The sequence below is a fragment of the Aythya fuligula genome, chromosome 6, assembly GCF_009819795.1.
Source record: "Aythya fuligula isolate bAytFul2 chromosome 6, bAytFul2.pri, whole genome shotgun sequence".
Taxonomy (NCBI): domain Eukaryota; kingdom Metazoa; phylum Chordata; class Aves; order Anseriformes; family Anatidae; genus Aythya; species Aythya fuligula.
The window spans coordinates 39,344,771-39,369,890 of record NC_045564.1 but is presented as its reverse complement, the minus strand read 5'-3'; the positions used below and the strand labels follow the sequence as shown (position 1 = coordinate 39,369,890).

General features: G+C 34.9%; 1 protein-coding gene across 12 annotated transcripts in view; it reads left to right on the top strand.

The window, feature by feature from the left end:
- The window catches only part of BAZ2B (bromodomain adjacent to zinc finger domain 2B), a 126,487-nt gene that overhangs the window by 82,934 nt on the left and 18,433 nt on the right, over positions 1–25,120 (top strand). For 8 of the 12 annotated variants that reach the window (XM_032190390.1, XM_032190393.1, XM_032190394.1 and 5 more), the window contains 12 exons: positions 7,133–7,343; positions 12,687–12,779; positions 12,904–12,965; positions 14,293–14,358; positions 14,997–15,062; positions 15,711–15,755; positions 16,001–16,033; positions 17,230–17,295; positions 18,730–18,870; positions 19,700–19,954; positions 20,321–20,535; positions 21,950–22,024. In XM_032190390.1, the coding sequence (XP_032046281.1) occupies positions 7,133–7,343; positions 12,687–12,779; positions 12,904–12,965; positions 14,293–14,358; positions 14,997–15,062; positions 15,711–15,755; positions 16,001–16,033; positions 17,230–17,295; positions 18,730–18,870; positions 19,700–19,954; positions 20,321–20,535; positions 21,950–22,024 (1,328 nt within the window). The remainder of the gene's footprint in view (positions 1–7,132; positions 7,344–12,686; positions 12,780–12,903; positions 12,966–14,292; positions 14,359–14,996; positions 15,063–15,710; positions 15,756–16,000; positions 16,034–17,229; positions 17,296–18,729; positions 18,871–19,699; positions 19,955–20,320; positions 20,536–21,949; positions 22,025–25,120) is intronic. The other 4 variants (XM_032190397.1, XM_032190395.1, XM_032190392.1 and 1 more) reach the window with 1 other exon arrangement.

The window sequence follows — 25,120 nt, the reverse complement described above, 5'->3', positions numbered from 1 at the left end:
TGTGCTTAGACTTTATTAGGCAAGGAAAGAGTTTATTATAAAAAGAGACTCAAACAGGACAGCTATTTCAGATGTACTAAGACGTATTTATATTTTAAGTAGCAGCTTTTGACTGAGTAGACTGTAATGTAATCAGTTGAGCTACACTCAAGCTGATAATTCACACTTGGTATGTGATAGCTACGGTATGTGATAACAGTATTTCGTAGTATGCATCCTTTTTACAGGCGTTTTTTAATTGTTCACTTGCAAACAATACATGATAATCATATCTTTACTGATGTTTAGAATCAATTCCAGTAGTTTGATTAGTGCTTATGGTCCAATTTTGATTATTCTAATTGTTTTTTATTATTGATTCACTGTTACCTTTCCCTTCTTTTACTTTATATTTGTCATTTTCTGAGATGTACAGCATGCATCCAAAGTGATTTTCATAATGCTCATGTATGGAACAAGATACAAATAAAGTTTTCTGTGGACTTAATTACTTATACTGAAGAATTGCCTTTAGTGTGCCAAAAATACAGGAGTTACCTGCTTCTGGTGGTGCCAGTGTTTCTTTGTCATGGGGCACAAGTTACCTGATAATCTGGGTTGTTCAGATTAGTGCGGTTGTGCGGTGACTGTGCAACTGCTTTAACAGAGCAGCATATCTGGCAGAAGTGGACTCTGAAATAGTAGGCTCTAGAGGAACATTTAAAGTTTCTCAAAAGTAGAAATACAGTTACATGACCTGGAGGCTTTATACTGCTGTGCTTTGGAGTGATGTGTGTGTGTAGTGATGGGGAGATGGAGAGGGCATGGGTCCTTATCAGTTGGAGTAATATGGATAGGAATGCTGCATTCATGTAGTAATGGAGGGCTGCGTTTTGGAGCAATACTGAGCTATGCCCTAAGTTTGCATCTTACTGTCTTTGATTAATGAATAAGAGTGAGAGTATCCATCATAGAATCACAGAATGGTTGAGTTGGAAGGAACTCCGGGAGGCCACCTGGTCCAAACTACTTGTTTATGTCCAAGCAGCATTTGAATATATCCAATATCTTTCCTGATGTTCAGATGGAACCTCCTGTATTTCACACTCTGTCCATTGCCTCTGGACCTATCAATGAGCACCCCTGAAAAGAGTCTGTCTTCTTTTCAGCCTCTCTTCTGGTATTTACAGGTATCAGTAGGATGTCCCCTGAGCCTTCTCTTGTCCAAGATGAAGACTCCCAGCTCTTTCAGTCTTTCTCCCATAGTAGAGATGTTCCAGTCCCTTCGTCTACATTGCCATGTTTTACTCTCTTCAAGTATATGCATGCCTCTCTTGTACTGGGAAGGCCAGAACTGGACACAGCAGTGGCCTGACATGGCCTCACCAGTGCTGAGTAGAGGGGAAGGATCACCTCCCTTGGCCTGTTGGCAGTGCTTTGCCTAATGCAGCCCAGGATACTGTTAGCCTTCTTTGTGGCAAGGGCACGTTATTGGCTCATGTTCGACTTGATGTCTGCCGAGACACCCAGGTCCTTTTCCTCCCCGCATGTAGGACTTAGCACTTCCTTTTGAACTCCATGAAGTTTCTGCCAGCTCACTTCTTCAGCCTCTAATATCATGAGCAGTGTATTTGGCTCCAGCCTGGAAAGTTTTAGCTGTTTGATTCATTGTGTATATGACAGTGGAATTTTTACTTAGTTTTTGGAGGTGAGGTCATGGAAACCAGAATGCTTATTTTCACGCTTAGGCGAAGAACTTTTTGTTTTGAAGTTTTCTTAGTTTTCTTTCTGGTGCTCAGTTATTTTCATAACAAAAATAAATTTAAGTTACAACACCAATTAAATATACAATGTACATATACATGTGGCCTGAAACATAGAGGGTGTTTTGGTGAACTGTAGGACTCCATTGTCTTATAGTCAGAAACTTAAATCTAATTGTCTTCTAGTAGTTCACATTGGCTTTTTGAAGTGCAGTTAGGTCCTCTGATAACAGCAAGATAACACTGTTTTTTTTTGTATAGTTCTCATATTCCCCCTCTCCTTGGAAACAATTTCTATTTGAAGCAGTGTAAGAATTTTAATCTTAAGAAGCTGATATATTTGACGGCTACACTGCATTTTTAAGCTGATATAATTTTTAAAGAATAATTAAAAAACAGATTTAAGAAAAGTAAGCATATGTAACTATCAATAAGTGTTTTAAATTAGTTCTTAAGAAGAAATTGAAGTAGAGGATGAAAAAACCTAACCTTTTCCTTTTTGCATCCTTGTTTTTGAAGCTTTCACTCTAAATCTGTAATTATGAAAGTCAGAAGGTGTGTGTGTATTTTTGGAGAAATAAGAAAGATAGCAATGTAGTTGATGTGAGACTGTATTCTAGACTAACACTTTTTTTTTCTGAACTAGAAGTATGCACTTTTAGTTAAATCTTATACATGTCTCAAGATTTCTAACCACTGCATGTGAATAAGCCTTCAGCTATACTTATTTTTTTAAATGTTGATCAACCTGCTAGTGATCTGAATACAGAACAGGGAGATAAGGCGTTTATTTCTGTCCCTTATATACATCAGGCAAGACTGAGGAGGGTTAGTTTTACACATGGATTGTTGTGGGGTTGTTAGGTTCCTGTAGGATGTGGATTATCTGTTGATAATCCTCTTCTATGTACTAGTTGTAACACAAAATTGATAACCTTTGTAGGGTTGGTCATTATGTAGTTAGAGAAAACTTGGGATTAGCCTGGTGGGTAATAGTAAACATGACATGCACATTTTTCCCTGTAGGATTTTGCATAAAGGTGGGGAAATATTTATTTTTTCTTCGAGTCTGAATGCTTGCCTAGAAGGGCAGCTGAACTCAGGAACAGGAAGGAAAAAAAGTGTTTAAAGGTATCTTAATTCTTATCTCTTTAGTGTCATATAACATGTATGTACATTAGAGACTTTCACAAGAGTTTCTTACTATGTTGCTGTTCAGAACAAATGCGATATATCTTCATAAGGCATGAGGTTTGCCACTTTTAAGCCAGTTCTTAAGCTTACTATTATTTAGTTAGTCTGTTTTTTTTATTCTTTGAATAAAATTTTAGAAGTCTAGAATGTTTATCACAGGCAAAAAAAAAAACAAAACAACACAACAAACCTATATAGAACAGTCAATGTTAAAAGCAGTTGTTGTGTACGTTTGTAAGGTAATTATTTGTTTCCTTTGCTTGAAACTGAACTTTAAAATGTTTTTCCTATTCTGAATTCATTATTTTAATTTGGAAAGCTTTGTTCTTTACTTTGTCTGACAAACTGAAATTAATGATGATGTCTGCTTCTTCTAAGGTGGCTATGATTTTGTTCATTATTTTGGTTTACAGGCTTTGGACTTTTGTTTTACTTCTGTGCATACTTATCTTGTACACTTTGAGGTAGCTTGAGGCCAGAAGGGATATTGTAGGCTGTGTTTTCCAGAGGCCAGTGTCTCTTCTGTCTGTCCCAGTTGCTAGGCCTGTGCAAATCTGCTGAGCACAGGAGAGTATTGCAACAGATCATAGATACCTACAGGAGAGAAACTGTATTCTTGTTTTGTTTAGTTTCAACAATAAAGCACAACATTTCACCATAATAGCACTTCAGTGTTCATCTAATGGTTGTGCAGTGAGGCTTAGCTTAAGTTGAAGCCACTGTATCTCCTATGTTGAGGCACATGCCCCCCCTCCTTTTTTTTTCTCCTTTGGCATATAGAGAATTCAAAGAATATCCGTTTGTTTGTTCGTTTGATAGAAATGTATTCTGGGTCAGATTTTTGAAAGCTGTCTGAACCCAAAATATAGATGGTCAATTAATGCCTATTTTTGCAGATATCGTCATACTGGTTTGACTATGTTGTTCCATTTCACTGTAGAGTGCTTGCCCTTGGTGCATGCAGCTGGATGAGCACTTATGTGCAGACTTGGAAATTGTATTTGTTTCTTGTTTTTCTGTTTTTGTATGTTCTAACTCCAGAACTGCTTTAATAAAATAACATACCAAGTGTAGTGTAGTACGTGGCTAATATTACTGTAAATTGTAAAATACAAGTTGTATTTAAGTTATTAACTTGATTGTAGTGGAAACTTCACAGTAGTGAGATGTATGAGAACATAGATTATTCGAGTATATTTTCTTAAAAGAATATCAAGTGTATTCAAATTAGCATTTATTTTTTCATATTAAAAAAATGGGTAATAAAAAATAAAATTTTGGTTGAAATGTCATCTTTCTGCCTTCACTTATCACAAGCTTTGTTCTTCCATGACATTTGAGCTACACTACTAGTGAATCCTTCACAAAAGTTGGTGGTAACTGCAAGCTTAAATGCAACAATGAGATTCCACAGTTGTTTAGAGAATAAACTGTATTTAAAATCAAATCAAAACACCAGCTAGATTGTCAACAAGGCAGCTTTCTCGGACAGCCTTTTGTAATGGTTCATGAACGACAGAAACATACTTCGGGTGTTGGACAGCTTATCACCAGATTCTTGACTGGCAGAAATCAACACTCTTGACAGTAAATAAATGTGCATTTGTACCAGTATAAAATTTTCCTGCCCTAAAGCAATATCAAGGCAGAGAATATTGTGTGTGCCTGCATGTGCTCCACACTGTGTGGCCCTCCCCCAGTATCATGAATTTTGTCAAAGATTTATGTGTTTGAGTGATATTCATCAACTTGCATTGTTTTTGTTAATAAAAAAAAAATAGATAACTGAAAACCAGTAATATGCAGCTTGTCATATTTATTTTGTTCCTCTATAAGTGCAATATAAATTTATAAGAACAGCCAAACTGATTCAAAACAGGAGTCCTTTGTTTCATGTGTTTTGTCTTTAGCAGTAGCTATCAGTGAATACCTAGGGAGGCAAACCTGTGGGATAATTCCTCCAGTTATCCCAGTATTCCAGGTATTTTAAGCTATGGGGATGTCCTGAACCTATTGTGTTTTTTCTATTCAGTGTCTCTCAGTGGATCTATTTTTAGACCGTTTTTGTGTAGTATTTAACTTGTGGAAACTTAACTGCATCCACAGTGTCTTTTGACAACATGTGAAGTAGTCTTACTCTATTTCTTGAAATGCCAGCTCTTAGTGCTTATTGAACCATTGAGCTCCTGTGAGCTTCATATAATGGCCTCTAGTTTCTCTTCTGGGAGAATTAGGCAACTGTAATATGCATCCATAGTCTCTGTGGTACTAACGGCCTTGTAGAGACCTGTCTTACTTTTGTAGATAGAGTTCTGCACATTTGTTAGTATCATTCACCACAGAAAATAAAGTAGAGACCAAGAGAAATTTTCATTGCAGGACTTAAGGTACCACTTGAGCCATGGCTGCTTCTCCTCATGTTCCTTTATTTATTTATTTATTTATTTATTGGACACCTAAAATTTATGAGATGATTTCATAGGTTGCAGGGTTGTATAAGTAAGTGTGGTAATCCATCTTACCTTGCTCAGCAATACAAACTAAACCTGTAATAAATTTTAAGTTCAGTACTAGACAGTGAAATGACAATGTATGCTTAAACAGTACTCTTAAAGATAGAAAATGAATGGACTTCTGTTTAAATTGTAGAGGTAAATAATTTTGGATTAAAAAGTCCTTAGCAATGATATATTCTTCATATAGAGGTATGGTGGTGATTCTGAACAGCTTGTATTTTAAGAACATAACTTAATGCCATAGTGCTTTGGAATGTCTGGCAGCTGAGATGTACTCTTGTGATGGTCCTAACTGAGAGTCGTATAGACTTCAAAAAAGGTATAATTGCAGATACTGATAGCTTCTTGGGATCTGAATGTTTACTTAAATGCCTTTTTTTTTTTTTTTTTTTTTAAATAATAATGCACGTTGTATTAATCATTCTAATAAATTGTGAAGAACAGAAAATTAATAATAAAATGACAAAACAAGCAAACACTGTATTTTATGGTACACTTGTAATGCAAATATATATTTATTGTAAACATATATTTAATGGGTTTTATAAGTTACCAACTTTTATTCTTGATCTAGCAGGTGTTTTCAAAATCCTTTACGAACATTTATAAGTCAAATTATGGAGAAGTCTAAAGGATTCGTAGCTTCCATTTTTTCCCCATTGTTTTCAAATGATTGTGAATATTGTATAAGATGTTACAATTTTGAAATAGCTTTAATCAGGAACAGATTGGCTAAGCTACTGTTCTGTTCAGTAGAAACGGTAAACTTCTCATCAGTTAAATGACCTCTATTTCTACCAAAGTATTTCATTATTTGTTTTTGAGATTCCATTAAGAAATAGTAACAATAGTGAAAGAAAGGTTTCAATGCATTGTGATGTTGCTTTGTTTAATTAAAGAATATAGTTTCTGTAGCTTTTAGTTAACATATATTGTAAAAAGCTACAAACTTCTCATTTCTTTCAATACAAGTTGGCACAGAAATTAATTCCCTTCTGTGGGAGGGGTGAAGAACTAAATTGTACTAAACAAAACTTCAAGATTAAAATGAGAAATGAGCGTGGGGCTTTTCAGTTTAGTTGTTACAAAACAAAGATATACAACAAAAGGCAGTATTTCAAAATAGACCACTGCATTTGCTGCTTCTGTATGCCAGAATTACTATAAACACAATTGGAAGACAGTGACCCATAACTTGACACTTTTTTTCACTTACATTGAGCAGTGGTTTCTGTGAAAGCAGTGAAGTTATTTTTTAGTTTACGTGATAAGGAAAAATCTGTGTTTCTGTTTTAAAATGTGTTGAGTATTAAGTGGTTTTGTCTGAAATCATTAAAACTAAAAGATTAGTGGCATGGTTGCTTTGTAGTAACTCTGTATGTCACTGAATAGACTTCAGTATCTTGCATATTAGTACAGTTAACAAATGCTTTGTAGTGATAAGCTGTCAATATATAGCTTCTGTGCACCATTGAAACATTGTACTACACAAATAGTCCATCACAACTCTTATATGTTGTGTATATATATATTTCATTTGAGTATATATCTATGTACATATAGGTTTTTAGTAAATATATATGTAAAACACATGCACCATTCATGTTCTCAAATGTCTTATTATTCTTTTTTTTTAATCTGTGTTTATAATACCTGTTTGTGAAATGTGTCAATCAAAAGGGCGTTCAGTGGTGTCTTCTGAAGGAAGAGGAGGTCATTCCCCGTATCAGGGCTATGGAGGGGCGTAGAGGACGACCACCAAATCTAGACAGACAGCATTCGAGAGAGGAATCAAGAATGAGACGACGCAAAGGCCGACCTCCAAATGTTGGTAGCACTGAATTTCTAGACAACACTGATGCAAAGCTTTTAAGAAAGCTACAGGCTCAAGGTAAGAAATATATTACTGAAATATATTACTGCTTTCACAAACAAGGACATGTACTGATGTACATGGAGGATTAATGTTTTTCTAAAGAGAAGTAATGTACATCTTACTTTGGAACTTTGTCAAGCGTTTTCATTGAAGCCCTTTTCTGTTTCAAGATCAGTAAATATATGTATGACTCAAGGGAAGAAGCATGTGTGCACAGGTGTATGTCTAAGAGCTTATTCTGTAGTTTACGTAGATTGAGTTATATAGATTAAAAAAGCAGACATACAGTATTTTTGTTGCTATTGATATTCCTTTAAATTGGCAAAACTGATCAGAACTCTGTGATCCTGATAGCAGCTCAAACAACATTAGAACAAGAAATTGAAACTGATTAGCTTTTTCACCCTCTTTAGAATCTATTTTTTCCCTCAGCCTCTACAAGGTGTTTATGACTGAATGAAAGAGAATTGGTCTCACTAGGCAGAGAACAATGTTATGATTTACGTTGTCAAGAGCACTGATTTATTTAAAAAAAAAAAAAAAAAAAAAATTGAAACTAGAAAGGCCCTTTCTAGGGACAACACTTTTTAATAAATTGATCTTTTTTACTTAAATCAGCTTAGCTTGTTTGTGCTTTTGGAATTACATTTGTAGATTTCTCTTTTTAAAAAAACAAACAAACAAAACAAAACAAAACACACCTTTGCCTTACTGAAAATGAAAAAAAAAAAGTTGCTTTAAAAAAATGGCAATGCTATATAAATTCAAACAATCTGGATGGATAAAACTTTGGAGCTACTTCTACCACATCTGAAATTTAGAACCATTGAAGTCAGCATTTCTATGAAGCTTTTGGCTGCCCCAGGGAAAACACTGTTCTTGTGAAATCATTGATAGTGACAAGATTTTAAGACCCATAATGTTGAATACTGTCACATGTTCACAGTACTAATGTATACAGTAGCACTTCAATGTTAGGGAATACTACTAGATATCAAGGGTATGAAGGCCGTATTTTAAATAAACATCCGGTATGTGACCTTTGAATTTCAATTCTTTAGTCCGTAACTGTATCATATTTTCCAAATGGAGCTAATGAAAAATTCTTACCTCCAGGAGATGGGATGTTTTAACTTGGGCTTCAGAACTGCTCTTTCATTTGCTTACTGTAAACACATTTTGGGGTATCTATCTAGCATTTTGCGGGTTTTCCTTGTGTGTGCGTCAAATATTTCCTTGGTGCAGTTCTTTGCATCTCTTTTGTTTGTGTCTGCAAAGAGTGCTGTTCAGTGTGAAAACGTTTAAGAGATTCGATGGTAATGCTTTAGACAGAAGGACAGAGAGAAAACAGCTTTCAGGACACGCAAAGTATTTTTAAGCGTTTTGCAGCTGTTCTACCCGAGTGTTAAGGTCACCACCATGCTTTGCCCAGCATGAGAATTGGGAAGCTATTTGTAAGTGAAGTGTCAAGTGCTGAAGCACCACAACATTTGCTGAGAGGCTGTATGTTTATTGTGGAGGTACAGGATATTATTTAAAGAAGTCTTTTCTTAGTGGGAAAAGATAAGTCTCAGTCACTGATCATAAGATGTTTTGCTTCATTTAGTATCTTCCTTTTCCCCATATTGATCACTGCAAAGGTGGGGGGGGGGGGGGGGGAAGAGGGGAGGAGAATACTCTCCCATGTCTGTTTTCCTACCACACACAGCATTTAGATCATTTAGTAAAATACACAAAAGCATATGGTCCATATATAAAATAAGATTCAGAATGTGTATTTGATGTTTTCATATGTTCAAATATATCTTGCTTCTTTTTGTTCCTCTTCTGAGAGTATAAGAAATGCCTTAGTATCTCATTTCAGGGATTCATTAGCACAGAGCTCTTTCTCCAGCAGTGTCAATGGGAGATGCTGCTGGGAGAAGGCATGCGAGCCTGATAGCTTCTTGGTCCAATTATTCCCACATAAATGCACCCTGGTATACTGAAGTATTATATTAGTATAAGTTTTCTTGAATCTTTTGTTTTCTGTTTATAAAACTGTTTCCCATGAATTAGCCTTTTCACTCTCTTTTTAACCTGATGTTTGCTCTAACAACGTCCTATGACAAGAAGTTTTTGGAGTCTGATAAATACCAATGAAGAAGTTTTTCTAATTTTCAAAAAAAAGTATTGGGCTTTTAGTGGTGTTCCATAGTTCTATGATTGTGGGATTTGGAGAATAACAGTTCTCCAATTTGTGTCCTTTGCCATATTGATGACTTCGCAAACCTTGTTTCTTTCTGTCATTCATCTTGTCCACTCCAAACTGAAGAGCCCAAGTATTCTTACTCTTTTCTCAGAACATAGTTGTTCCATCCCTTTTATCTTCTTTTGTGTCTGATTTTTGTATTTTTCTAGATGTTTTACCTTACATTTTTCTTTGATGGTGCTTCTCTGCTGCCTTTACTTACCTCTTTGCAGGGCTCTTCCATAGTCCCCTGGTGTCAGCACAGCCTTGGATTGTCCAGAATGCTTAATATCATCTGCATATTGGGGGGTTAACTTTTCTGTACCCTTTACAAGTCACTGAAGAAGAGAGATATTAATTAAAGGTGGTTCTTGTACTGATACTTGAGGATACCCTCCACTAACTTTTCTCTATGACAAAAGGTGACTGGTAATCCCTACCTTTTGCCTGCAACCACTTGATGAGCTTTTGGTCTGTAAAAGAGCTTTTCTTTGGTGATGTAACTGCTTAGTTGTATTTATAAATGTTTGACCTGGAAACTTGTCAAAGATTTTTTGAAATTTCAAATGTGCTCTGTCCATTACATTCCCTTCATCAACCTGTTACTGACATGTTTGTAAAATTCTGAAATTGGGAAGAATTTCCCTCTGTAGAAGCCATGCTGACTGTCTCAACAGATGGTGTTTTACAGTGTACTCAGTGAAGCCTCTCAAGCTCAAGAGGAATAGAAAATGGAAATAGCAGATGAGCATGTTAAGAGTCTTTCTCTAGAGTCTGTTTTGTTGATGGGAGTCACTAGTCCTATTAACAGGTGAAAAGTGGCTGTTATTAATGCAATAAACATCCAGACCAATGCCTCTCTGGTTCCAAGTTAGTGTTCCTTCAGATTTCTGAGCTTACTCTGTCCAATCCTGGTGTGAAGTTAGCATCTTATTTACCTCCAGTTCATCTAGCTCTTCTGTCCTGTTTGTTGTAGACGATACACTATGTTGGGGAATATCCCCAACATCTTCAGCCATAGAGACTAGCACAAACACTTCACTAATATTCTTTGCTAAGCCATTTTTTCTTCCTGTTTCATCAAATAATAGAATCACAGAGTGGTTTGGGTTGGAAAGGACCTTAAAGTTCCAACCCGTCTCCCAGAGCACCGTCCAGCCTGGCCTTAAACACATCCAGGGATGAGGCATCCAAAACTTTTCTGGGCAACCTCCCAGAGTGCCTCACCATCCTCATAGTAAAGAATTTCTTCCTTACATCTAATTTAAACCTACCCTTTTTTAATTTACAATTGTTAACCCTTGTTGTGTCACTACACTCCCTCTGTCATTAGGTCCCCTGATTGCATTTCTGGCTTCCTGTTTTGATATGTCTAAAGATCTTTCACTGTCTGTTCAGGCACCCTATGCAAGGATCTCTTCAATTTTTTTTTCAAGCCCTTCTAACATGGTCCTTAATTTTAATGTCATAGGCTTTCCTGTTTTTATTTGAACAAAATTATTATTTTTAAGTGCTCACTGTTTTCTTTTGACAGCCTCCTTTTCTGAAGAGCCACGTGTCTTTTTTTATTGAACTACCTTTTTCCTTTTTGAAACGTGGCACAGTGCTTATTTACCTAGATAAGTAAAGGGTTTTTGTTCTCTAAATGCTTCGAGGTTATTCACTTTAAGATTGCACACTTGAAGACTGCTTTTTACACCTTCTTTTAATGTTCCACCAAATGGATTACAAGCATCTCTTCCTTTAATATTTTTGTTATATGTCTTGATACTATACTGTACATAGAAGGCTGGTCAACTGATATTCCTGTAATTCCCATCAACGCCATATCTTATTAAAGAACATTCTAACATGTACGTGAGATGTTCATTACATCTAGATTATCATTTGATGCCAAGAATTCTGGTTTCACTTCCTCTTTTTTTTTTCTTGCCTTTATTTAGAAGTACTCAATTTTTTTTCCTAAATAAAGCACATAGCAGTTGAATGGGATTGCAGGTGGGTCTAATTTGCTGTGCCATTTTTTTGTAGATTTTAACCTTCTGCTTTTTTTTTTTTTTTTTGGTTTGTTTGGTTGGTTTTGGTTTTTACTTTTTCAAAGACATGCTGCACATTAACTACATCCTCCTCATGGATTGTCCCAGTTTAGACTCTGTTGGCTTTTCCATGGATTGTAGTTAGAATTTACATAGAATTCACATAGGAGAAGTTAAATTTCTAGCTTCCAGTTCTGTTGCAGTTCATGTTTAGCTGCTTTTTATGTATTGTTTCCCCTTGGCCCTGAAAGTTTCCCAGTTGTAGTGTACCTATTTGTACTGCTCTTAATTGTCTACAACAGTGTCTGATCTACACATGGGCATTCCATATGTCTGCCTGCCTCTTGGTCGTTGGACATGAAGCTAGCACTATTTTGAAGAATTCTATAAGGGAGGTATTGGGCCTCAGTACTTTGAATAGCAAGCTGAATTGAGCCTCCAGAAAAATTCTTCCTATAACTGTCTACATCATTGGGTCCATGCACAGTTCACCCAAATTTCGTACTGTTCTCACTTCTAATATTAGAATGAGTCAGGAAGTTAGTAATTAGCAAAAGCTAATTAGTAGCTATGATTAAAGAATACTCTGTCCCATTTGAGTCTGCTTCTGCTACATTGTTCAAGAAGGATTAGGTGATTATTTGAAGTAAAAAATAAGGAAAAGAGTAACTTTGTGCTTTGTGAATGATATGATGATCTGGTACTTTGAGACAAATATATTCTGCTTTAAAAAGAAAGAAGAAATCTAGCTTTAAGCAAAGCATCATTATTAGTGGGATACTATCACACACTTTATGGAGACATTTCTCCTCCAAAAATAAAACACTTCTTAATGTAGAAGCTATGCACAGTTCTTCTGATACATACATATTATATATGCATAAAAATGTGTCTGTGCTTGTGTCTGTGTTTATATGTATATTGGAAATATCCCAAAGTAGTTGGTAGTTGAATGTTTTCAAGATAAACGTGCACAAGAAATGGACTGTTTTCTCCGTTTGTTTACCTCAGACAAGCATGAGGAAATGTGAGCTGTATCTTTATTGATGGACAGCACTGTTTTTATGAACTCAATTCCTTTTTTTATAACAGAAATAGCTAGACAAGCAGCACAAATAAAGCTACTCAGAAAACTCCAGAAGCAGGAACAAGCTCGAGCTGCCAAAGAAGCAAAAAAACAGCAAGGCAAGTATCAGACTTGTGAAAACTTGTGCATGCTGGAAGACTAGTTTGAGAACTGTTGATGTGAAGTTGTATGCTTTTCATTATTTTCTGCTGATACTAATTTATTTATTTGCCTTTCTTATAGCTATTATGGCAGCTGAAGAAAAGAGAAAGCAAAAAGAGCAGATAAAGATAATGAAGCAGCAGGTAACCTTTGTGATTGCTAATTAAGCCCTTCTTGTTTTAAATTACCAAGTTTTGTTTTTTAAATTATTTTGTAAATTAAGTATGCTTGTTACAAAGTGAATGTTTTAAATCTAGTTCTACAGAGCACACTGTATATTATTGAAAAATGTAAGTTCTGTTGTCATGCCAGTTCATGCTGTCAGGACATCCCAGATTTGTCTGTGTTGATTTAAGCTGTGCATACGTGTAGCTGTTTGCCAATATTGGTAAGAAATTCAGAAACTGCTACTCCAGTGTGGTGATGTGGTCATCCTTTAACTACATCTGTGAAAACAAACAGCAATATATCTGTTTCTGTACATACCAGAAGAGTGTAGTTAGCTTCTTCATGGATTCTGGCTCTCTCTCAGTGGTTTTAGATTGTGCGTGAAGGGTTATATCTCAGTATGCCAATGAATTAACATGTTTTTATATGTACAGGTGTTGCCAAATATTGTTATAGCAAATGCTTCTACCAAAAGTGAGAATGTGCCTGTATAAACATTACCAAATGAAGCTACTTATGGTAACAGGCTTTTCATTATTTTAACAACAGAATTTTAACAAAATAGTGAGATGTTACTTACGTTGGGAATATGAAAGCTTTCAAAAAGACATAATGTCATATTGTCTGTGGCTGTAGGGTCAGTTCCTTTTTAATTTTTTTTTTTTGTTATTAAGGCATCCAAACTAATCATTAAGTATCTGAATGTTTTAAAAATGTAAAGATACTGAAGTCCACTTAACTGTGAATACATTAACCAGGTTGCATGTGGGTGACTGTTACTGGCTGACAGATCAAGTGCTTTGGGTTTCACATTACTCAGATTTGCGTGTTGCCACAACTGAAAGACTAAGGCAGACAATGATGGTTTGACAGACCCCTGTATCTCTTCTTCAGGAAGATTACATCAAATCACTGTCCTTTTTTTGTGTTTAAACTCCCATTTCTATTCATTCCTGAATAGCTCCACCATTGCCTGCTAGAATTTGAACGCTGCTAGTTTACTTATAGTGTCATTATCTGGCAATCTTAAAACTGTTAAAGAAATAAAATAATAATACTGTGACTTCCTAAACACAAACACTTATGCGTAACTGTGAACGCTGTTTTTTCAGGGATATATCAGGCATCTTCTAATGCTAGTAAAAATTCTAAACGTGCATTACTGTAAGGGAACAATTGACTGTAATGCTTGTGAGACTCAATAACAAAAAGTATATGTGTATAACCTCACTCTTTTTTTTGCTGAAGTAATTTTCCTTAATATTGTTTTCAAGAAACAGAATTAACTTTCTTCCCCTGTAGGAGAAAATTAAGCGTATCCAGCAAATCAGAATGGAGAAAGAGCTTCGAGCTCAACAAATTTTAGAGGTAGACATAACGGCTCAAGTATTTTCGTGTTTGCATTTGTGAGAATGTTGTCCTTTAATAGTCACACATGAAGTAAGAATGTTACCAAATACAGCAGTTCTAACAATATGGACTTAAGACAGTTACAAAATTTCCAAGTACAATTTTGCAATATTTGGATGCTAAAGCAATATGTTCCACTTTGTATGAAAGGCAGTAGTTTTAAAATACTAATTTTATGAATATATAAGCTATAATAAACTAGTATACAATACTAGTATGCTGTTCTAATGTACTACGTTGCTAGTGTAACAGCAAGAATAGATCACTGGTATTCAAGTTTCCTATCATGCAAATATAAATTTTTTAATCTCTTTGCCATTTATATTTTATCGTTTTGTTATTTTATTTATTTATTTAATTTTGGTTATAATATCCAAGTGAAGCAATTTTGCATAGGACTTGTTATTCTGTCTTAATTTAAATAAAGACAAAGTGAATGGATTGACTATGTGACATACATTGAGGAAGAGATTACTTGAAATGTACACTTAATATGTGATGTCATTTTCAGCCTTTTATGGTGTGTAGCTTTATTTGTAGTCAGATTATTTTCAAGTTGTGATGTTGCTGTTGAGTGACCTATTCTGCATGCACAGGCAAAAAAGAAAAAGAAGGAAGAAGCAGCAAATGCCAAATTATTGGAAGCTGAAAAGCGAATCAAGGTTAGTTTATATGAGTTCGAAAAATAATTGTGTTGTTATGCATAATACGTGTTGATGCAGAAAAGCAATTTTTTGGAAGAGTATTCAACTGAATAGGTATGGAATTAAAATAAATCTAAGTGTGCATATGTTTTGTAGATGTGTAACATACAGACCTTTTTACACCTATGTCATATAGAAACACAGTAACGTTCATACATGCATGCATGAATATATAGACATAGACACTATTTTTTTGTGCCATTAACAGGAGTTTTGCTTACATGACACTTGGTTTACATAGCTTCAAATGCTTTTGCAATAGCGTTATTCACAATGTTTTTTAAAGCACACTATTAAAATGCTTTGTTGCTTCCCAGCTAATATTCCTGTGTAGGCTAGATGTATACGAGACTAGGGACCTCTTCTTCAGACACTGGAAAAAAGTAGTTCATATTAGTAGTTCTATTACTGCTTTGGTGTTTTATTTTAACATTGAACTCCCAACTCAGTAGATTTGCTTTGATATATGCTATTACTGTTCTGTGGTTGGTTTATGGGGAAATAAAACTAAGAAAACTTAATTAAAGTGTGCTATTCTAGTATAGCAAATATGTTCATCATAGTAAGTACAGTTTGATAAGATACATTTCTGTTGTTTTGCTTAAGGAAAAAGAGATGCGAAGGCAGCAAGCTGTTCTTCTCAAGCACCAGGTTGGTATACATTCGGTTGACCAAGCAGGCAGAATGCCAGTTGTGAACTACTACTTAAGTAATGTGGGGGAAAAATCTTCAAAATATGCCCTTTTTAAATTCCTGGGTTTGATTCCTGCACAATTTTTCTTTCATCTTATGATTTGTTGCTTTGCTTTGGTATTGGGGTCTTTTGGGGGATTTAAAAGTGGTTTTATGACTTTGTGATTTCTGTTTCATAATGTTGTGCCAACTCTTTCTACCAGGAGTTGGAGAGGCATAGACTAGATATGGTATGGGTATGTTTATTTTTGTACATCTAACACCGCATTGTGATTTGGTTGTGATATGGTTGTCATAGCAATGCATAAAATGTAGCACTGGCTGCTGTCATATTACATACTGCTGCATGGCTTTACAGCACAGTGCATTGCATACATCTGCTTGTCTTGTCTGTTAAGGGAAAAAAAGACATCTCAAAAGTATATAAATTGAACATGGTAATCTGTAAATGAGTTTTTAAACAGAAATCTGTGTTGCTGATGTCCCAACATAAATTGGACAACTGTATAAGATCAGGGATTAATTAATGCAAAAATTAATAGGTTGTCACATGGATACTTTTTCTAAACTTTGTCCCATTCACTGGGAGTGGATCTAGAAGTTTTTAAATATGATTTGAATTAACCTGCTTTTAGAAGTTAGGATCATTTCTCTCCCAAGTCTGTAAAGTACTGAGCAAATTAGCTTTCAGTCAGTGTAAATACATAACATTATAATTATACAGTGAAACATTAGTCTGTAATCCTACTCTCATTGGATGAGATGGTAAAATACCTTTTGCTTTTACTGGAGCCAAGACTTATTCTACAGTTTTTAAGGCAGAAAAAAACACACGTACCACTCTAGAATACAGCTCCTTAATGCATTTGAAGTTATTGGCATAACTTATTGGAAGACAGGCATCAGTAAATTCAAGTGTCAGTGCGTATGTATATGCACTGCGCCAGCACTAGCTTGATTAAAACTGATCTAGAGTTGAGAAAATTCATCATACTAATTTGTTTCTCGATCACAGAAATGTTAATATTTACAATGTTCAAAATGACTAGTTTAAAAATTTCTATTGAATTGGCTATTGAAGAAGTAAATTGCAAGTTCCCTGATAGCAGATGTAAGGTAACTGACCTGTTCCAGCCAACCATTATGCTTTTTGTTCTGCCAGCTTATGAAGGAGCATCACAACTGACCATAAGTAAATCTGTATGCTTCTTTTTTTTACACTGTCTCCATATTCATTGCTTTACCTTTTTTGCTTTTGATTGTTCTTGTATTTGCTTTCTAAACCTGAACTAAAACATGCACAGACTTGGCCATTCTTGTTCTATATTTAGTATTTACTGTGACTTGTCTATTAATGCTAAACTTGTACTCAGCTTTTCTATTGATATTAACATGTGGAATAGTTTTGTTCTAATCCTATCTGTTTCAATAGGAACGAGAAAGGAGAAGACAACATATGATGCTTATGAAAGCCATGGAAGCACGTAAAAAAGCAGAAGTGAGTAATTAACCAGTGAAACTTTGAAGTTTTCATTTGTTCATTCGGCAGTCATCTGTAGAAGACCAGGACCATTTATGAGATGCTGGTAGTGTGAACCTGCACAACCTAATCCAAACCCATCAAAATGCATTCATCTAATGCTAAGATAGAAATTTTTGCTTCTTGTTCTAGGTTGTTTTTTGCCACCTGCCTCCTCTAATTGATATGAGTAATAAAAATTATTTTAGTTCTAATAGCAGAGTTAATGACTTTCTGTGAAATGGAGCAAAATAAAATTATCATTCAGATTCTCTTTATGCTGTATAGATAAACAATCAGTTTAGCTTTTGCTCATTCACGGAAAACCAATTTTTACTTTTTACTCGCATGAAACATTTCACTTTAAATGTATGTAATAGAAGGTTTTCGTAAGAATTTAGGACCAAGACTTCGGTGTTATGGAGATAACACATCATATGTTTGAGGTTTGAATGCATCTCTTAACAGTATGAGGGTTTTACTTATTCTGGAGTTCTATGTACTTCAGGGTAGCAATATGTAATGGTAAAATCACTTCATTTATGCAAACAGGGTAGCAAGCTACCATGAGTATATGAGCATTTTCCCTATAATTAACTGAGGATCAATGAACAACAAATGGTTTTTAAACATGCATTTATCACCAGTTGTTTTTATCAGGAGTTCTGTGCACTTAACTGTAACAGGAGAGGTTCTAGGACCTGTCCAATCAGCTGTTTGGAAGCAACATATAATTCATAGCATCCGAATGATTACAAAGATGCATATATTCAGTAGGATTTTTATTTTGTCACTTAAGGGAGAAAATATCCTGTGCAACTGCAATTTTACTTGACCTGTCTTTTAGTTTAATGTCCTATAGAGAAATTGATCCTTGAGAAGTTAATGTGTAAAATGTAATAGCCCAGATAATGTTTCATATTATACTGATAACCATGCAAATAAAGCTACTAAGAGCTGAATATTATGAAGATCATTTTCCATAGTAGCACTACCTAGGAGTAGATCTAATTTTTACACAGCTGGGTGGAATTTAAATTAAAACAACTGTTGTGAAAAAATTGTTGATTCCATATTCCACACACATTGTTGTGGCTGAAAATATTTCAGTGTGTTGTACCTCTACAATACTGGCAAAATTAGAAATATTGACTCTTACGTGTCCATGTAATAGAGTAGTGTATGCAGATTCTAAATTGGAATCTAAAAGAAATCGAAGTGGATCTTAGATTTGCTATTCAATGATTTTGTTCTGTTTGTGTAGTTTCTACCTTCCTTTTACTTGAATGCAGGTTCCTTAATTTCTGTAGTAATTACTACGATTACATAAGTAGTACTTTTCAAATTCTTAGACTGTTACACTCTAAGTATAATACACGGGTTTTATTTTCTGCCCTTTTAAATCTATTGAAGGAGAAAGAACGGTTAAAGCAAGAAAAACGTGATGAAAAAAGATTAAATAAAGAACGTAAACTAGAACAACGAAGATTGGAATTGGAAATGGCAAAGGAACTAAAGAAGCCTAACGAAGATATGTGCTTAGCTGATCAGAAGGTGACTGTAATAACATAAAATGTATTTTCTTGCCTCATGTCTCTGTCTTCTGCTGTTGTGAAAATAACTATTTTTCTTGCAGTCACTCATCAAGCGTTCAAGTTTTGGTCTAGATAACAAGATAACTGTATTTAAAATCTATAAATACAGTATATGAGAAACAGTGAAGTGGTTATTGATATATTTAGTTAAAACCATTTTGTTTAAAAGTGGATTGCTTCCCAAAAACAATTTGCATGAATGCTTTAATAAAAATGCCATAGTTTCAGTTGCTTTTACAGCAGGAACATGCACTTTCTCTTAGTACGTAGGCACTAAATAGAGCTTTGCTCATATGTGCAACTCTTCTAAGCCATTATTCAAAAAAAAAAAAAAAATTAAAAAAAAAAAACATTAAAAATTCACTCTTCCAAGCTTCTGTGTTCTCAGTTCTTGTCCTTCAGGACTGTACTTATCTCAAGATCAAGGCCTATCTTTTCCAGAGAATTTTGGAGAATTTTCCCTTTCTGTGTCCCTGAAATATTTTTATGCCACCTTTTATGGTACTTTGGCTCAGAATACAGCCTGAGAACCTCTCCTGGCCAAAAAGTAATTATAGGAGGCCACAGACTAATTAATACTAAGTGAAAAAGTTAAATGTTAATGATGAGTTTATAAATAGTAATGATTTATGGATGGGGTGGGGAGGAGCTCTTCTATTGCCTTCACCTTCTATTGTTAATATACTGTAAGTCATGTGATCGTATCAGCCAATTTCCCTAGCTAGTAACAAAAAGTTATCCTCTGAAATATACTACTGAATCTTTAATTATTTTTCCTAACTTTTCAGCCTTTGCCAGAGCTGCCTCGCATTCCAGGCCTTGTTCTTGCTGGAAGCACATTTTCAGATTGTCTCATGGTAGTGCAGTTCTTGCGTAACTTTGGTAAAGTTCTTGGCTTTGATGTGAATACGGAAGTCCCTTCTCTGAGTATTCTTCAAGAGGGTTTGCTAAACATAGGGGACAGCATGGGAGAAGTACAAGACTTGCTTGTAAAGCTTGTCTCTGCAGCTGTTTGTGATCCAGGACTTGTTACAGGATACAAGGTAAAAAAAAAAAAAAAAAAAAAAAAAAAAAAAAAAATTAAAAAAAAAAATCCATAGTAAAAAAAAAACTATACTTATGAATGCATTCTGCATAGTGTACAAAAGAGTCCAGTTGGAACGTGCATTTTTTATTTATCTTGTGCCATTAATATTAGCATTATCTCTATTCTTAAAAACTTACAGGGTGAAGACATCCTAATTTGTTACTAATTCATGATTTACATTTAAGTAGTTAAAAAAAATCCCAATTGAAGTTCTTGTGGTAAAAAGCAAGCAAAATCACATCACTGTTTTATAAACAATAATATGGTCTGCAGTGAGAATAATATTTTCAAATGTGATTAATTGAAATATCTTCATTTTTAGGCTAAGACTATTCTTGGGGAGCACTTACTGAATGTTGGCATAAATCGAGATAACGTATCTGAGATTCTGCAGATATTTATGGAGGCTCATTGTGGGCAAACTGAGCTTACGGAGAGCTTGAAGACAAAAGCTTTTCAGGCACATACTCCAGCTCAGAAAGCAGCAGTTCTTGCTTTCCTTGTCAATGAGTTAGCTTGCAGTAAAAGTGTGGTCAGGTAAGATGTTTTTCAAACAGATGTATAAAAATAAAATTAGTAAATTGTTATAGTTTAAAAATGCAGTATACGCCACTTTGTTACAGGAGATTTCTTGAGGTTCTCGAAATGAAAGCTGAAATCTATTGTTACTGCTGCTTGTTTTTATGTACTTCCGATATTACAGAAGATTAGCCATTTTCTGCCAAGTTTTTTGGCTTTGTTTTTTCAAGACTTGAAGTAAAATTCACTATTCTGGGAGTAAAAAATGTGGTTGAATACAAAGAAATTTACTAGGTATTGTGGGGAACAGTGTAGAAGTGTTTTGTAAATCTTCTGTAGTACTCTTTTCCCTTTGAATTTTTTTTTAATATTTCAGTACTTTCATACATCAATACTTGAAGTCAATTTTAAGCTGAAGTAGCAGGCTTGATTTATCATGGTGTAGCAATTCAAGAAAGTGTATACTTCGGTTGTTGTTGGTAATGAATAGCATTTTATAATTAAAAAAAAGCTGTGATATACAACATTCAAAAATCCAGAAACATGCAATAAAAAGTTAGGAAATGCCAGTCTTTGGGATACCTTCACCTCCATATGCTTGCTTACTGTGATAGTCCACGACCAAATTGAGTACGTTTTTGTGTCTTGCCAATTCTGTCTATCTTGGTACAGTGTGTTGCAATAGTTAACCAGGGTTGCTCAACGAAAGAGATGCTTCATGTTTTAAAAAAAGCTGTGACATTGCAAGAGAATTGGCTAGAGCAAGTGCTGTGTAAGTACTTTTCAAGAGAGTTCACATGTATTAATTGAATTCATCACAGCAAGGAATTGTTTCACTTATGTATATTACAGATGATGAAATGTAAAACCAGATTTATAAAAATCATTCAAAAACAAGTTCAGCTTTATTTTCATAATTGAAACAAGTATAAGCTGCTAAATTGTTGATGCTGGAATTCCTCAGGTGTGGGTTTCCAGATAGTTGACTGAACTGAACCACTACTTTTGTTCTTCGATGTCTGTATTGGAAAATAGATGTTAGCTTGTAGATCACATGGATCCTAGAGAGAATACTACAGATGTATTTGTGATAATTTTGTATTCTGTGTAAGGCTAGATCCTTTGTGGTACATACAGCTGGAGGCTTCACATTGAATGGGAACTATGAAAAGAAATGTCAAATATTTTGAATGACATACTTCTGAAAGCTTACATCTAAATAAAGACTTCATGATTCATGTATAGTAGTACACTGCATGGAAATTCCAAATATTGAAACTTCCTAGATTTAAAATTATTTTGTACTTTAAGCATTTCTTCAAGGTAGCTCTTTGAGACAATGAATCTGCATAAACGCCTGTCGGAAAAAGATATGTAAGCTCAGAGTTTATGGTGTTTCCTTGACTACTTTGGATTATTTTGTCTTTGACAGTGAAATTGACAAAAACATTGATTATATGTCGAACTTAAGGAGAGATAAATGGATGGTTGAAGGCAAACTTCGGAAGTAAGTTTCATTTCCTTAAATGTTACCATGCATTGCTTTTTTGCATTCATTCAGATATCCTACTATATAGGCAATTGGTTCTTAGTACAAAATTATCTAATGCAATTACAGATTTTCCAAGAAATTAGGGACTGAGGCTCCTAATTAAGATGGATGTGAATTTAGAGTGGCCCAGCACCAGTCTTTTACCATACACTAAAGAAGCATGAGATTCACAGTGTTAGTGTCCCTCATAACTGGAACTAAGTCAAGTCCATATTGTGTTATTTTTTTTATTATTATTATTTTTTTTTTAAGTGATTGATAAATCAAAAAAAAAATAATTGTGATTGACATTATCAAAGTTTATTTTGGACCTACCATACTTAGTAACGTTCATTCTGAAAGGCATTTTAAGAAAACATGGTTTTCATACAACAGTCACCCATTAAATTTTGCCTATTTATATTACATAATATTAATGTTTCCATTTTGTGTATGTTGCATCATTCCCTATAGTTAGATATCGTCTGTAGCATGCCAACATTGGGATATTTTAATATTTTCATTTAAGGTAAAATTGGAACATTTTAAGACTGTTCAGCATCATACCCACTGTTTTCCCATCCTACAAGACAAAATTCCATACAGCAAGCATAATGGCTTCAACTACCAGGAAGCTAGAAGGCATAAATTTCATGAATCACAGGGGGTAAAAATGCATAGCCAGCCTCTTTCTTTTTTCTTGGTCATCTCTACCTCTTACCAGGAATGGTGAATCCTGTCTTAGTCTTTGCTTTAGGTACTCGTGTTTTTAATCTTGTTTCTCCCTTTTTTCCCTTTAATGTATCTGCGAAGGAAGAAGGAAGAAGTAAAGAAGAAGGACAAGAGGGAGGTAGAGGAAAAAATAAGACCAGTAAAAATAACTCTCTACTAATACTGTAGCTACCAGTCTGCATAGGGTTAATACATTTTATCCCTTAGGACAGTCCAAATACCTTTTTCTGTCTTCATCTGTATTTCTTCTAGGAGATATAGTTTAAAAAGTGTCGCTGAAGTTCTAATGTAGACAATTATTTGTTAGTGGAATGGGACCCTTGCCTGTTCTTGTCGCCTAAGGGACTCCTTTAGTCTTTCTCTCCCTCCATCAAACTGTAAGTACTTGTAGATTTAGGATCTTCATTTTTCTCTCATGATCTTTCTTTCCTTCCCCTTCAAATAGTGGGCATAATACCCTGAAGCCCTAAGCCTCTCTTCCTTTCTACAATCATTTCTCTTTTTCTTGTGTTTTCTTCTCCTGTGTGGATGTGAAGTTTCACCAGTGCTTTTCCTACTTTAAAGTGTAAGTATCATGGGAGTACTCTGAGACTTTCTTCCTGTGCTTCTTTGAAGTCACTGGACTTGACTCATCTCTCTCATCTTTTGTTCAAAATCTTTGAATTTTTCACTTTTTTTCTGATGAACTCTCAGAAGCTTTTAAGAAGAAATTTCACTGATCAGTTAAAAACAATGCTGTCTTCTTCTGTCAGTTGGTGATTTTCATAGAATCTTACAACTGTTGTGGAGCTTCTCTGAAAAGAAACCTGTTCGTTTAAGCCTTCTGTTTGGTTTTTCTTCAGCTTCTAAGCTTAATTCTTGCGTATGTTATTTTCCCCATCCATTCTAGAGCTCAGGCTAGTTTTTAAATATCCTAGTCCCAAACAGTTTTAGGAATATCTGGTCTCTCGAATACTTGTCATGTGATTGACAGATACGTGTACACTTTTTACATGCACACAAATGTCAAAACAAAAGCTCTTCATATGTGGAAAGTGTGTAGTGATGGAATAAAGGATTCTGAGGAAGGAGTTTATTTCAGCTCAGCCTGGTACTGGATTTGAGCATATGTGTTGTATAAATCATCATAGCATGATGTCCAGATTGTCTTGAAGTATATCCAAGTGGGACAAGAAGACATTCTGCTTGTGTCAGAAGGATGTTTTTACTTATGCTCCTACTGTTGTTCAGATTAGTCTATCAACTGGATATGCTGGGCATTGGGGGTGGGGAGGAGATTTGAAAAGCTATGTTGGTAAGATGTGAGACAAAACAAAAAAAAGCCCATTAGAATCCCAGGCTTCAAAAAGGAAAAAGCTGGTAGAGAGACTGTTGGTTTTTTTTCTTATGGCTATTGAACAGATTTCCTTGAGAATTAGGTTATTTATGTTCAGAAACTGAATTCTGAGCTGCCTAGACTATACTTTCTGTAGGGCTGATGGTCAGTGAGAGGTCACATCTATTGCATTCTCTTCACATTTAGGTGTGAATCTTGATGCTAATATATTTGTGAAGGTATGTCTCATCAGTTCAATTCATCTTTCTTTGTCATCTGTATTTTGTATCACAGCTACTGTCAGAAGACTATATTCCTGAGATGAACCAGGTGTTTTTACTACTAGATAATTGTAACTTCAGTGTCTTCTTTTCCATTACATGTCTTCTTGACATCTCTTTTGTAGCTTGATTGATGTAAGAGGCAATAAAAATGAAATGTGGCTTCTTGAAGGATTAGATAATACCAATTTCTTCACAAAACTTCGAAATACTGCAGAACAAGTTTTTTTACGACAACGATGCTGTTTTTAACATGCCAGTGTTATGGCATTCTCCTTGTAAGTTAATTTCTTTCCAATGAGGCCATCTCAGTTGTAAGTAATAAGGGTAAACCAAAGGCAGTGTTAGACAGGGGTAGGAATTACACCTGGAATTTGGGTAGGAGGTAGTTCTGATTTGGAAAACTTTAAGTTTTTGAGACCCCAAATGAACAGTGTTAAGAGAATGTGATACTTTTTTTTTTGTCCTTGCTATTTGTTAATATAATTATGTCATGTACAAAAATTATGGGGGAGGCTTTCAAAAGGGGAATTTTATTTCCATGATCTAGTAAACATTACAGATTAGGAAAGCGTCGGCTCAAGTCACATATCTGAGTATTTGGTGGGTCACCAGTTCTTCTCTATAGGCCAATGGACTTAGTAATTCCTTCATTGGTTACAGAAGTCCTATTAGTCTGTACGTGAGAGTTGAAGATGAAAGAGTTCTCTGAATGAAGGTTTTCCTCTTTCAGCCATATTTTTA